General features: G+C 42.7%; 1 protein-coding gene across 1 annotated transcript; it reads right to left on the reverse strand.

Annotated features, from left to right (window-relative positions):
- Nucleotides 1-419: 419 nt before the first annotated feature.
- krcp (kelch repeat-containing protein) lies at nt 420-6,485 on the reverse strand. Its single transcript, XM_053415806.1, has 13 exons — nt 6,180-6,485; nt 5,759-5,920; nt 4,950-5,031; nt 4,473-4,532; nt 4,084-4,318; nt 3,807-3,905; nt 3,297-3,431; nt 3,027-3,214; nt 2,734-2,930; nt 2,548-2,642; nt 2,310-2,364; nt 1,966-2,063; nt 420-1,258 (listed from the first exon to the last, which is right to left on the reverse strand). The coding sequence occupies exons 1-13, from the start codon at nt 6,239-6,241 to the stop codon at nt 1,032-1,034; spliced, it is 1,695 nt and encodes a 564-aa protein (XP_053271781.1). The 5' UTR covers nt 6,242-6,485; the 3' UTR covers nt 420-1,031.
- Between the last annotated feature and the right edge of the window lie 9,202 nt (nt 6,486-15,687).

Here is a 15,687-nt window from a genome sequence, read left to right on the forward strand (position 1 = left end):
AACTTGTATACACAGAAGGTATGAATTTACTGACCTGTGTAAATGTCCTAGCATCAAACACAAGGCGGTCTGTACTGAATAATCCGATAAAAATACTCAAGTTAAAAAATGGCCACGTTCATGACGCCATTAGTAGGTATCCAGTGTTTACAAAGGTAATCCCCCTCAAGCTCAACTGATCTTTAATGGAAATGTCTGACATTAGCTCCTGTTTGTGTTGTGTCACTGGGTCAACAGGGATGTTAATAACACGTCTTTGTGTTTAAAGTGTCAAACCTCATCTTATTGGTTAGGTACTGTTTCTCACAGTTTGTACTATGTTTGTTATGTACTAAGTGTAAGTAGGTTTAACCTTCTCTCCACTCATTTTCTTTTTAGGGATGTTAATGTCCAGAATAACAGGATGCATGAAAGTGACATTGTAGAAATTCAACGTTTTATTACGATAAACGAGTGGTGATAGTTATTAAATCACACGCAACAGCTCGATGATGGTGAAAATAATAAAATACAGTTTATGAACTTGCAGCATTGCGGAGGCAACATATTCCAAATGATGGGGACAAGTGAAAGTCTCGTGAAAAAAAGAAAAATAAGAAAATAAAATATACATTTATTTTACCTGAAGAACTCAAGAAGCCTTAACTATGTACAAACAAATGGGGAAACAATCCTTGATCTGAAACAGGTTAAGTTTAAACAAAGATCAATGTTCCTATCATAAAAATATCACTCTTTAAATTTAGTTTTTAAAAAAGGTAGAAAATGTCTTAATCATGTTTCTCATTAAATGAGTAATTTTTGTAAGTATTTATATTGAAACACAGTATCTTTTGAGATCTGTATTAAAAGAAATGCCCAACACTAAATCCTCTTTAAAAACGGACAGAAGAAAGGGATCATTCAACAAAAGAAGAAAAAGACCAACAATGGGAATATAAATTATAAAGGGTAGTTGGGGGGAGGGGGGGGTTGTTGAAATAGCTTCACATCCAGTCAGGGAGCCAGGATTCACCCCTGACTTGCTCTCTTTAAACAGCACCAAGCAGTTCCTCCACGGCAACGGTCGACAGGTCGGAGAAGAAGTGGCCCTCGTTGTCTCCGCCTCCAAACACCAGCAGAGTTCTGCCGACGATGCCCACGTCCATGTCTTTGTCCTCCTCTGAGAAGCGGCTGGCTGTATCCATGGTGATGAGGGAGTGCCCCGCCCTGGGGACGGACATTTGAGGGAGCGTCACCTCTGTCCAGCTGTTGGTGTCTGAAACACAAAACACCACCGCTCCATTAAAGTAAAAGTCATCGTGTCACAGGGGGAGTCATTGGTATGAGTTTTTTGTAGTAATACTTGTTTACATGACACCTTCCTATATGCCACAATATTGATGCATAATAGACCCAGTGTTTAAAGGAATAGTTCAACATACGCAAGTTCCACCGAGATTTGTGGTAATAATCTGTGCCTTAGTTTTTTTGGGGTAATCTTGCTTACAATCATACAAACCAACCAACAACAGGGTTGAAAAATGGATATTAGTCTCAGCTTTAATTTGAGTAGGTCAATGTAGAAATGAACATAGCAAGATAAAGCCCTTTAAAAACACACAATGCAAATTTAAAGGTTCAAAGGTAACTGGACAGATATACATGTCAAAATCATATTTATTATGAGTTTGTTAAATCCTTTTTCAGTCAATGACTCCCAGAAGTCTTTGACCAACAGACACACTTTGTATCTTGAGTGGTGATGTTCTCCCAGGCTGTCACTGCAGCCACCTTGAGCTCTTGCTAGTTGTGGTGTTACTACTTAACCAGCGCCTTGTTTACATCCAATAATCGATTTGAACAAATCAGAATCTGGAACTATAATTTTCAGATTTTCCTTTGACAAGCTTCAGACGACAAAAAGTCTCAGAGCAGTCTTCCTGGAACCTGCGTGTGTGGGAGTAACTGTGGGATGCAGCTCACCTATATCGAAGATGAAGGTGTCACTGAGAGCGTTGTTTCCGTTGTATCCTCCGTGGATCAGAAACTTTGTGTCTGAAAGCACAGCACTGCCATGCCAGCTGGAACACACACACACACACAAGTTAATTCTAAGTAACAAAAAGTGCTGCATCAAGGACTTGGTATTGTTTTAAAGTAGTGCAGATCTAATACTTTTTAGAAACGATACCAAAACTTCAATTAATACATTATTTTCTGAATATTTAAGAGAAATCTGATTATTTAGCAATTGAACACATAACGGTGTTCAATACCCGGGCCTAGCTACAACTAGATGTACAATGTTTGTGTGTTAGGTTGTATACCTGCGAGGAGAAGGGGCTTTTCCAGTTGTTTTCACCTTAGAAAACTCCATCAGACCTTAGAAAACACAACAAGATATTTAATTTAATCATGCTCACACTGATTTTACACACTATATTTACACCCGTGTCCCAATGCATGCTCCTTTTTTGTATGTGTGGATGGATACATCAGATGTGCATGAAACTAGGAGTCTCCTTTATGAACTTGTATGTGTGCATATGGGTGTGTGTGTCTTACCAAGGTCCAACATATACATGTCATTGTAGCACACAGGAGTGTCCCATCCACCAAACACATAGATCTTCCTCTCCTGCATAACACACGCAGAGTGTCTGACAGGAAAAACAATAAAGAAAATGTGTGATTGAAACGAAGAAAGTCAGCCAAAAATGCTGCAATGATATGTGGATCCACAAATCTTACCCTGAGCGAGGGGAGGGTTTGTCGCCTGTCACTATGGGCTGGTACCAGATGGAGAGGTTGGGATCAAAGATGTACAGGGAGTCACTGCAGCCGTCGGGCTCCGGGTTTGGACAAGGAAACACCCCGCCCAGCACAAAGAGTTCACCCCGAAACATACTGCAGCTGTGGTAGGCCAGAGGGGGAACCTTACCCTGAGCCTGAAGGAGAGGAGAGGAAGAGATGGTGAAGAACGAGAGGAGGAATTAATGTTATCAATATACGAATCAATCAAATCTAGGTCAACACACACTCACCTCGACCATAGTCCACTTCCAGCTCTGGGTGTCCAGGATGTGAACATCGTTAAACCATTTCTTGTTTTTAGAGCCTCCAAACACAAAGATCCGCTTTGAGTCGGGGTCGTAGACAGCTGTGTGGCCACTCCGGGCCTCAGGGGTCGGACCCTCGGCCAGAGTCTCTGCTGCCACCCAGGACAAGTCCTCTGTGGGACAGAGAGTATAGAATGTGACAAGGATGGACGGGAAACTTGATTATCCTTCAACAGGAGTTCTGAAGAAACTGACCTGTGCAGAGCTTCCACATGGGATCTTTGCAGAACTGCATCCTGGCTCCCTGTCCTCCAATCAGGATTGCTGTCTGAGTGTCGATGGGACACAGAGTCTGGCCCCATCTGCCTGACGGGGCCACTAGCACGGCGGCTGCACAAGAACCAGAGATTTGTCATTTCAAGCGTTAAAAGTCTCCAATACAAAGCTACATTCTCATTATGTGTGATGTGCCCTCGGGCTTCTCATCTAACTGTAAGCAAGAAAGCAAATAGGCACAAATGTTGAATCTATTCCTCTTTATTCTACCCAGTTAGTTACAACCACTGGATGGGCCGTGGCCTGTGTATGGTCACACATCCAAGTCTGTGTACTTTATACTTTTCACCCCCAGAGAGAGACGAGCTGAAAACATCAATCTGTGAACTCGAGTGGGCGATGTGCTTAAAAATTACCGACTGAGGGACTAAAGAGTGAACAAATATGACAAAAAAGCAAAGATGAAATGGAGTGTAATATTAAACTCACCAGTCTGTGTGGGAGTCTTGGCCTGCCTACTCTTCGTCCTGGCTGCGCTCTGAGGAGGCGTCCTACCCACAATCCCCTGCGCCTCTCCCGCTACATTCGCTGCAGACAGGAGAGTTGATAAAAGAAATGATTCACTCCTCCACACTGGGGTGGCTTTAGGACTAATTATCATTAGAAACTGTTTACTGTTTCTAGCAAAACATACACAGACACACATATATATATATATATTTATGGTCACATTCTTTTCCACACATCTGTCACCTCATGTACCCACCTGCCACCTTCGTCTTTGCTACTTCTCCTCCACAGCTGAACAGCTTCTGCCCCCCTTTGCTCTGCCCTCTGGCTTTTCGTACCGGTGTCGTCTTCTCCGTGGCACCGTTTGGACACACATTCTCCTCCTCCTGTACCCTCTCCACCACCTTACTCTTATTGCTGTCTTCCTCTGCCATGCATCCTCTTTTCCGTTTGCCGTTGAGCTCTCGGGCTGCGAGGGGAGCTGTGGTTTCCTGAGACAGAACAGTATTCAGTCACTTAACAGCTATCTGGGTGTGTTTGAGATATGATGAAGTTCTGCGCCATTCTGGGATGGTGTTGAGGGAAATGATATGTGGCTGAATGGCTTAATTCCCCTTAAATAACTGCAGGTCTTTATCATCTTACCTTTGGTGTGTATTCTTTCACAGCCAGGATGAGTTCTGGTTCTGACCAGTCTGCTTTTGTCTGAGAAAAATAAATGTACAAAACATGTACATTAACCTGTGCATCTGTCAATGAAATAAGCCTTAAATAGACTTCTACAGTTTAGTATTTAAAGTTTCCCATGGCTTGGCTATGGGCTGGAATGATCCAAGAATTGTTTTTCACTTTCTGTAACATTGTGGGTGATAGTGTGAATCTTATATTTCCGACATAATTAAGCGGATGATATTGATGAGTGTGGGTAAGTTTATGCAGATCCAAACAAATCTACTGAATTTAAATAGGGGTGTGGGCTTTATTTCAGCTGCTGCATGGAAACAAATAGCGCCAGAAACCAGTAACCAACACCAATATCTAGCTGAGGAACATAACTTGATCTTAGCTATGGGTTATTTATTTATATCAAAGGGACCGTTGGGCCTTGGCCGAGATATTTACCAAGTTTCCTCCCTCCAGAGAGATGTTCAGGGTGACGCTGTCTGTCCATGTCTCCTCTTCCCTCTGCTCCCACGACAGACACCTGGAGCAGATCAGATACAGAGATCACTTAAAGGTCACTAATGAATCTGAATATTCATTAGCTCCATTGGGCAGCACATAGAAGGCGTATGGCACATTCATCTCTTATTACAGAAATAAAGTGTCATGGTCACAGTCAGGGTGTAAAAGACAGTTTCAAGTCTCCCTACCTGTTCTATCTTTTATAGAACTCTTTATTGACCAAATCGTAGATGACACACAACTTGACAAGTAAAAAGCAAAAGATCCATGCAGTCAAACAAACGATCAGACAGTGGGGTAACTTCGAAACATGACAGACAAATAAATGGAAAAGTCAAATTAAATATGTGAAAATTAATAAACCATTTGTAAATGTATACAATACACAGCTTAAAGGATGGTCATAAAATCATCTGTCAAAAGGTAATTAGATGCTTAACTGTTGCCTTCTTTGTAGCTGATGTTTTTATTCGCTCTAGTAACCTTTTTTTAATTTGTAGTAGTTCTGGTGCCTGGACTTTCATCTCACTGCAGTGACCTTATTCTTGACTCATTTTGACCTTTAATTATTCTTATGCTCATGGGTTTGACTGTTTTGTGTCCTGCTGAGGGCCTACATGTCAATAAAGTATCTATCTATCCGTCTAGCGTGTTAATCAATCTTTGCAAAAAATATACAGTAATTTCGGTAACTTCAGAGGTTTATACAGTGCTATCAACCAAGGAAGGGGGGGTGTGAGCTCTACCTGTTGTAAGGGGTCAGTTTACCCATGGTGATGGGGAAACGATCTGCGTCGTTCAGCTCCACGTTCACGCCCACCCTCTCCCCCCAGGGCCCGCTGCTGAACAGCACCACCTGATGGACACTTGGCGGAACTGCAGCGCACACCCTGCACGACCCACTGGCACTGACACACAGAAGAGAAAATCAACAGCAGATTATTGGTCACTCATTATGGCATAAACGCGGCTTGACATGTAAACTTATTTAATGGCACGTGCTATGCGATACTAAAGGAGAAGCTACCCCACTATAAATACGGCTAATTTAAAGAGAATAGCAAATGAGAAACAACAGGTTATTTAACAAAGCTAATGCTATCTAACAATGCGTCTGCGGAACCAAGTAGAGCAGCTAGCTTAATTTTTAGAAGCTAAAGTCGTTACCTCAGCAGCCTTTGAGGCGGACCGTTCACTCCGAAAACCGCGTAAACTCCGAATTCGTCCATCTTCTACGTCTCCCTCTAGCAGCAGCTCCTCCTGTTAAAGCGTCTTTTACTCCTCCGCTTTATTCTGCCGCTGTTTTAACGATAAAAACCCGCAATTTCCTCTCTGTCCTGCTCCGTGGAAACGTCTCCCGCCACCGCCGTGTGTACACTTTCTAAACTCCGCGCGAGTCCCGGGTGACGAGCAGTGTACGCTCGTTTTGACGCTCAGACTGTTCCTGCAGGTGGAGTCTGCGCTGTCGAATAAGCGGCGAACGGCGAACAAACGGTAGCTCCACCCGCACGGCTTGTACTGATATATACATCGAGTGAACTGCGGGCTGTAACAGTCATGTTTTAAACCAATCAGAGGCCTGCCCACAGCGGCACTGCGTGACGTCACATAAACTGCGTCCAAGAACACCTGTTGTCACTTTGATATGAGGTTAGAAAACAATATATTTTACTATTTTACCATGTTTTCTTCAATTGGGTCATTTTTATTCATTTTTTTTTCAGATACCTGCTGTATAAATCAGTTTCACTTGTTCTTAAAGGTTGCCACACAAGGAATAATAATAATAATAATAATAATAATAATAATAATATACGTTTTGACAATGAAGTCAGTCTACATTTATTGTAAACAACAAACAACAATTAGGTAAACTGCTTTAAGACGAATTTAAAGATGTAAAGATGGAATCTTTAGTCGTCACAGGCACAGAGATTCAAGGCAAAATATGTAGTGAAATGTGAGGGGGGTCCTCCGTGTCTGTGCAGACATACCAATTGATCAACAATAAAAGCAGTAAATAGATAAATAAATAAGATCTATGTCTATTTTACTTACTTGTCAGTGTAAGTGACCTGGTGTTCAAGTGAGAGTGTCAGAAACAGCTGTGTGTGCAGATATTCTGCCGCTGTCACTTTGACTTGAACACCAGAGGACACATCTGTCACTGTCCAGTCTGATCCCCACATACATGCTGCTGATTTCCATGCAAATCTATACAACGCCTGTCATGCTAAGTGTTTCTGAGGGCAGCCTCATTTCCAAACAATCTCTCAGGACACCAACAACTGACAGGTTCGTTACAGCTGCTTTACTGCAGATTCCTGATTTAGGGATACATTTTCAGCATATAATACTGTTGTTAAGAAACGAAGGAATTATGTAAAGTTTTCAAAATCTTGCAGGTTATATATAATCTGAAGTAGATTTCATAACAGCAGCTGATGTCTTTCTTTTCATTCTTTTGTCTCTCATCTCTTCCCCCAGCCTTCGCTCTTCGCCTGCAGTATGACCGACTCCAGTCTGAACTCCTCCTCATCAACTTCAGTGTATTACTGGGAGGAGTGCGACCCTCATCACGATGAATCAGGAGGAGCTTCGGCAGGGTTCCTCATCCTCCTCACCACCTACGTCTTTGAATTTATTGTCGGCGCCCCGTCGAACTTCTGGCTCATCTGTCACATCCTCAGGAAAAGGTGATTATGCACATTGTAGTTTCATGTAACCAACAGCAACTGTATCTCATAATGCAGCCTCAATTAAATGGCCGATAGATAGATAGATAGATAGATAGATAGATAGATAGATAGATAGATCGAAAGATGTGCTCTGTTGTTATGTTTATTAAATGCGTCATTCTGCTGGGATTATTATTGATTTTGAATCTAAAGGTCAAAGGGGTGCAGTGTCCTGCCGGCAGACTTCTTCCCCCTCAACCTGGCCTTCGCCCAGTTTTCCTTCCACCTGGTCATGCCTGTTTTCTTAATCAATCACTTCCTGTGGAGGAGCGTGTCTTTTTGGATCCCCGTGATGAACTCCATGGTGCTGGGCTTGAAGCCGGCGCTCCTCTGTATGGTGTGCGTGGAGAGGTACATGGCTGTGGTGCGACCCCTCGACTATCTACGGTAAAAAACACACACACATTAAATGTCCTTAAACAAGGAGAAGAGTAGACCCTCCTGTTACTGTGCAGCACAAACCAGAGCTGCAGACTGGGGCCTGAATCTGAATTTCTTTCAGGATCTAATCTGTCTGTCGGTCTAACTATCAGCCTCCCTTACACCCCAGATCCATTCCCCCTTACCTCCCTACAACTTTCCCTACCTCCTCAATTCTTCAACCCCTCCTTGCCTCTCACTCTCCTTATCTCCATCCCTCCTTACCTGCCTCCATCCTTCTTTTCCTCCACTGCTCCATAACTCCATACATCCTTACCTCCCTCTCCTTACCCCATCCCTTCTCACCCCCCACCTACCTCCATACCTCCTTACCTATCCCCATCTTTCCCTACTTACCTACCGACAGAGGTAGGTGAGCACATGAGACTTGACAGGAGGTTTGAGAGACTAAACCTTCAAGTTTGAGAGAACAAATCAATTTGCTCTCCTCCACTTGTCTTCCAGGTTCAAAGCAGCCAACTACAGGTGGGGGTGTTTGGGCGCCTCGTGGTGTATTTTCATCCTGATGGCTTCAGCTATTCTTCTTGAGCCCTCCGGCAAAGCAGTTTGCGTGGGGTTCCTCCCTGTTCTGGTTATAGGCACCTTCTGCAGCGTGTGCATTCTCCGAACTCTGAAGAGGCCTCCTCCGGGGGACAGAGAAATGGCAGAGGGCAACAAAGGGGCAGAGAAGAGAAATGCCGAAAAACAAGAAAAGAGTAGAGAGAAAGAAGTAAAGGCGAGGGAAGTTGGGAGAAAAAGCGATCCGAGTGGGAAAGGAGACATGAATTCCCAGAAGAAGAAGGCCTTCACCACTGTCGTCACCATCCAGGCTGTCCTCATGCTGAACTACCTCCCCTACGTCGTCTGCCTGCCTCTGTACGAAGTAGTTCCAGCTCGTGTCCTCAAATGTCAGTATCAGGCCATGGCTCTGGCTGCTGCAGCCAGCTGTAGTTACCTGCAGCCGCTGCTCTACCTGCACAGACTGGGCAGGCTGCCGTTCATGAAATCACGACTCGCCTGAGACACAGGCCAGGAAACACAGAAGGTCCTATGAAGGTCACAGAACCGAAATTACAACATCAAAATGTTTGCATTCTTGACCTGCACTCGTATATCAGTTTTATGCAATCAAGAGATAAAAGATTGTTTGTGGTCTAAACATATTGTAAATCTGTTGGATACAGATATTCAATATGTGTTACTTATGGTTAATAGACAAAAAGGGGAGCTTGAGCCAATACCAGAGAGGCATAGTACAACCTAGTCTGGTCGCCAGCGAATCACATGGTCGAAATTCTGAGACAACCAGTCACACCCACATTCTCAATTTAGAGTCTCCAATTAGGACTTAATTAATTAAGATACCACTTAATTGCAATTGGAAAAGGGGCTGGGTTGTAATAGTGGGTTAAATGTTTAAATCATTTAAATGATCTAAATCTGTAATCTTTTTGTATTTATTCTTAAGTACTGTTTGGTCTTCAAATTGCTTTGGACTGTTTCCTAGTTTGATTTTTTGCCTTCAATACTTTTCATTCTTAACTTGCAAAGCACCTTGTAACTATGTTTCGAAAGGTGCAATATAAATAACATTTATTGTTTACATAAAAGCCAAATCTTTTTTCTGATTGAACATAAGCTCGGTTACATTTCAACAAGCATTTTAAACTCAATGTTTAATGAAATATATTTCCAATTATTTATACTGGAGGAAAAAAAACAATTAAATAAGAACACCAAATAATAAATAATTGTATGATTTATCAAAAAATATGTGTAGTTGAATAAAACCTTTCATCTCATCTTCTACAAATAGAAAATAAGGATCTTTGTCCATTTATGGCTATGATTTATGACTTGTGTGTTTTCTAAATGTACTGTGTGTTCGGTTTCCAGCACATTATGCAAAGACTCGATTTGACATGCTAGTGGTCAGAAACATGAAAAACATGTCACATAACATCTGTGCGTGTCTGTGCTTGTGTGCTAATGAACAATTTTCCATACAGTAAAGCATTAGCATGACACCACTGTTATGCCATATTGCTTCAAACAAACAACCGAACAACAATGATTACTTTATAGTTTTAGAATAGTTTAATGACTCTAAACCAGTCGTTAAACAAATAGAATATTTTTTGTGCATCTTTTTCAGGCTTCAACGCTCGAAATGAAACATCACAATATCTGACTGCTTAATAAAATAAAAAGCAAAAGATTATATTTATCAAACAATGATGTGTGTGTGTGTAGCTCGTTTTGCTGCTCAGACTGTCCCTGCAGGTTTAGTCTGCGCGCGGCGAACAAACGGTAGCTCCGCCTGCACGGCTTAAAATGATATATACATCGACTGAACTGTAGGCTGTAACATCAGATTCAGAATTATTTTTATTGTCACGTATATTTCCACATATTGGAAATTGCTGTGGTGTGGTTGGTGCATTGTACATAAAAGCAAAACAACAATATATACAGTAAGACAATATATACAGTGTGATGCAGGGGGATTTGTTTGTGAGGGAAAAAAACTGTTCAGGTGGCGTGAGGTTTTAGTCCTGATAGCCCGGAACCTTTTTCCCGATTGAAGTCTCTGAAAAAGGTGGTGACTGGGATGGGAAGGATCAGCAATGATCTTGCCTGCTCTCTTACTGGTCCTGGAGTGGAACAGGTCTATGAGAGCCGGCAGGTCACAGCTGATGACTTTCTCAGCTGACCGAATGATCCGCTGCAGTCTGCCCTTGTCCTTGGCAGTGGAGGCAGCGAACCAGACGGTAATTGATGAGGTGAGGAAGGACTCAATGATGGCTGTTTAGAACTCAACCATCACTTTCCTGCGGCATGTTGAATTTTTTCAGTTGCCGCAGGAAGAACATCCTCTGCTGGCCCTTCTTGATGGTGGAGGTGATGTTCTCCGCCCATCTCAGGTCCTGTGCAATTATAGTCCCCAGGAATCTGAAAGACTCCACTGTTTTAACTGGGGAGTCGCACAGGGTGAGGGGGGCAGTTTGGGCTGGGCTCCTCCTGAAGTCTGCTACCATCTCTACAGTTTTTAAACATTCAGCTCCAGGTAGCTCTGGCTGCATGAGGAAGCCAGGCTTTCAACTTCCTCTCTGTAGGCGGCCTCGTCCCCATTGGAGATTAATCCAAATAGGGTTGTGTCATCGGCAAACTTCAGGAGTTTGACAGAGGGGTGGCTGGAGGTGCAGTTGTTGGTGTAGAGGGGGAAAAGTAGAGGAGAGAGCACACAACCTTGTGTGGCTCCAGTGCTGATTGCCCGGGGCTCAGAGACAAGCTTGCCCAGCCTCACGCGCTGCTTCCTGTCAGTCAGGAAGTCAGTGATCCACCTGCAGGTGGGCTCAGGCACGCTCAGCTAGGTCAACTTTTCACGGAGAAGAGCTGGGGAGATGGTGTTGAATTCGGAGCTAAAGTCCACAAACAGGATCCTGGCATAAGTGTCGGGGGAGTCGAGGTGCTGGAGGACGTTTTAAACCAATCAGAGGCCTGCCCACAGCGGCACTGCGTGACGTCACAGAAGCTGCGTCCAAGAACACCTGTTGTCACTTTGATATGAGGTTAGAAAACAATATATTTTACTATTTTACCATGTTTTCTTCAATTGGGTCATTTTCATTCATTTTTTATTTCAGATACCTGCTGTATAAATCAGTTTCACTTGTTCTAAAAGGTTGCCACACAAGGAATAATAATAATAATAATAATAATATACGTTTTGACAATGAAGTCAGTCTACATTTATTGTAAACAACAAACAACAATTAGGTGAACTGCTTTAAGACGAATTTAAAGATGGAAGATGGAATCTTTAGTCGTCACAGGCACAGAGATTCAAGGCAAAGTATGTAGTGAAATGTGAGGGGGGTCCTCCGTGTCTGTGCAGACATACCAATTGATCAACAATAACAGCAGTAAATAGATAAATAAATAAGATCTATGTCTATTTTATTTACTTGTCAGTGTAAGTGACCTGGTGTTCAAGTGACAGTGTCAGAAACAGCTGTGTGTGCAGATATTCTGCCGCTGTCACTTTGACTTGAACACCAGAGGACACATCTGTCACTGTCCAGTCTGATCCCCACATACATGCTGCTGATTTCCATGCAAATCTATACAACGCCTGTCATGCTAAGTGTTTCTGAGGGTAGCCTCATTTCCAAACAATCTCTCAGGACATCAACAACTGACAGGTTCGTTACAGCTGCTTTACTGCAGATTCCTGATTTAGGGATACATTTTCAGCATATATGAGCATATTATACTGCTGTTAAGAAATGAAGGAATTATGTAAAGTTTTCAAAATCTTGCAGGTTATATGTAATCTGAAGAGATTTCATAACAGCAGCTGAGAAACCCTCTTTCTCTTCATTCTTTTGTCTCTCATCTCTTCCCCCAGCCTTCGCTCTTCGCCTGTAGTATGACCGACTCCACTCTGAACTCCTCCTCATCCCCTTCATGGTATTACTGGGAGGAGTGCGACCCTTATCACGATGAATCAGGAGGAGCTTCGGCGGGGTTCCTCATCCTCCTCACCACCGACGTCTTTGAATTTCTTGTCGGCATCCCGTCGAACCTCTGGCTCATCTGTCACATCCTCAGGAAAAGGTGATTATGCACATTGTAGTTTCAGGTAGCCAACAGCAACTGTATCTCATAATGCAGCCTCAATTAAATGGCCGATAGATAGATAGATAGATAGATAGATAGATAGATAGATAGATAGATCGAAAGATGTGCTCTGTTGTTATGTTTATTAAATGCGTCATTCTGCTGGGATTATTATTGATTTTGAATCTAAAGGTCAAAGGGGTGCAGTGTCCTGCCGGCAGACTTCTTCCCCCTCAACCTGGCCTTCGCCCAGTGTTCCTACCACCTGGTTGTGCCTGTGTTCTTAATCAATCACTTCCTGTGGAGGAGTTATTATGTGTCTTACATGAACCCCGTGATGACCTCCATGGTGCTGGGCATGAAGCCGATGCTCCTCTGTATGGTGGGCGTGGAGAGGTACATGGCCGTGGTGCGACCCCTCGTCTATCTACGGTAAATCCACACACACATTAAATGCCTCCCACTCTCCTTACCTTCCTCCCTCCTTACCTCCATTCCTCCTTACCGCCCTCCATCCTTACCTTCAATCCCTCCTTGCCTCCTTCTTTCCTTACCTCCATCCCTCCTCACCTGCCTCCATCCTTCTTTACCTCCACCGCTCCATACCTCCATGCATCCTAACCTGCCTCTCCTTACCCCATCCCTTCTTACCCCCACCTACCTCCATACCTCCTTACCTATCCCCATCTTTCCCTACTTACCTACCGACAGAGGTAGGTGAGCACATGAGACTTGACAGGAGTTTTGAGAGACTAAACCTTCAACTTTGAGAGAACAAATAAATTTGCTCTCCTCCACTTGTCTTCCAGGTTCAAAGCAGCCAACTACAGGTGGGGGTGTTTGGGCGCCTCGTGGTGTATTTTCATCCTGATGGCTTCAGCTATTCTTCTTGAGCCCTCCGGCAAAGCAGTTTGCGTGGGGTTCCTCCCTGTTCTGGTCATATGCACCTTCTGCAGCGTGTGCATTCTCCGAACCCTGATGAGGCCTCCTCCGGGGGACAGAGAGATGGCAGAGGGCAACAAAGGGGCAGAGAAGAGAAATGCCGAAAAACAAGAAAAGAGTAGAGAGAAAGAAGTAAAGACGAGGGAAGTTGGGAGAAAAAGCCATCCGAGTGGGAAAGGAGACATGAATTCCCAGAAGAAGAAGGCCTTCACTACTGTCATCACCATCCAGGCTGTCCTCATGCTGAACTACCTCCCCTTCGTCGTCTGCCTGCCTCTGTACGAAGTAGTTCCAGCTCGTATCCTCAAATGTCAGTTCCAGACCATGGCTATGGCTGCTGCAGCCAGCTGTAGTTACCTGCAGCCGCTGCTCTACCTGCACAGACTGGGCAGGCTGCCCTTCATGAAATCACGACTCGCCTGAGTCACAGTCCAGAAAACACAGAAGGTCCTATGAAGGTCACAGAACCGAAATTACAACATCAAAATGTTTGCATTCTTGACCTGCACTCGTATATCAGTTTTATGCAATCAAGAGATAAAAGATTGTTTGTGGTCTAAACATATTGTAAATCTGTTGGATACAGATATTCAATATGTGTTACTTATGGTTAATAGACAAAAAGGGGAGCTTGAGCCAATACCAGAGAGGCATAGTACAACCTAGTCTGGTCGCCAGCGAATCACATGGTCGAAATTCTGAGACAACCAGTCACACCCACATTCTCAATTTAGAGTCTCCAATTAGGACTTAATTAATTAAGATACCACTTAATTGCAATTGGAAAAGGGGCTGGGTTGTAATAGTGGGTTAAATGTTTAAATCATTTAAATGATCTAAATCTGTAATCTTTTTGTATTTATTCTTAAGTACTGTTTGGTCTTCAAATTGCTTTGGACTGTTTCCTAGTTTGATTTTTTGCCTTCAATACTTTTCATTCTTAACTTGCAAAGCACCTTGTAACTATGTTTCGAAAGGTGCAATATAAATAACATTTATTGTTTACATAAAAGCCAAATCTTTTTTCTGATTGAACATAAGCTCGGTTACATTTCAACAAGCATTTTAAACTCAATGTTTAATGAAATATATTTCCAATTATTTATACTGGAGGAAAAAAAACAATTAAATAAGAACACCAAATAATAAATAATTGTATGATTTATCAAAAAATATGTGTAGTTGAATAAAACCTTTCATCTCATCTTCTACAAATAGAAAATAAGGATCTTTGTCCATTTATGGCTATGATTTATGACTTGTGTGTTTTCTAAATGTACTGTGTGTTCGGTTTCCAGCACATTATGCAAAGACTCGATTTGACATGCTAGTGGTCAGAAACATGAAAAACATGTCACATAACATCTGTGCGTGTCTGTGCTTGTGTGCTAATGAACAATTTTCCATACAGTAAAGCATTAGCATGACACCACTGTTATGCCATATTGCTTCAAACAAACAACCGAACAACAATGATTACTTTATAGTTTTAGAATAGTTTAATGACTCTAAACCAGTCGTTAAACAAATAGAATATTTTTTGTGCATCTTTTTCAGGCTTCAACGCTCGAAATGAAACATCACAATATCTGACTGCTTAATAAAATAAAAAGCAAAAGATTATATTTATCAAACAATGATGTGTGTGTGTGTAGCTCGTTTTGCTGCTCAGACTGTCCCTGCAGGTTTAGTCTGCGCGCGGCGAACAAACGGTAGCTCCGCCTGCACGGCTTAAAATGATATATACATCGACTGAACTGTAGGCTGTAACATCAGATTCAGAATTATTTTTATTGTCACGTATATTTCCACATATTGGAAATTGCTGTGGTGTGGTTGGTGCATTGTACATAAAAGCAAAACAACAATATATACAGTAAGACAATATATACAGTGTGATGCAGGGGGATTTGTTTGTGAGGGAAAAAAACTGTTCAGGTGGCGTGAGGTTT

The sequence above is a fragment of the Pleuronectes platessa genome, chromosome 23 (assembly GCF_947347685.1).
Source record: "Pleuronectes platessa chromosome 23, fPlePla1.1, whole genome shotgun sequence".
NCBI lineage: Eukaryota > Metazoa > Chordata > Actinopteri > Pleuronectiformes > Pleuronectidae > Pleuronectes > Pleuronectes platessa.

Bases quoted from the DNA above. Each gene is read 5' to 3' on its own strand.
- krcp (XM_053415806.1), bottom strand. From the start codon at position 6,241: ATGGACGAATTCGGAGTTTACGCGGTTTTCGGAGTGAACGGTCCGCCT. The intron at 4,319-4,472 runs GTAAGATGATAA...GTTCTGTCTCAG, and splicing joins TGAAAGAATACACACCAAAG to GAAACCACAGCTCCCCTCGC. The intron at 3,215-3,296 runs GTCAGTTTCTTC...TCTGTCCCACAG, and splicing joins CATGTGGAAGCTCTGCACAG to AGGACTTGTCCTGGGTGGCA.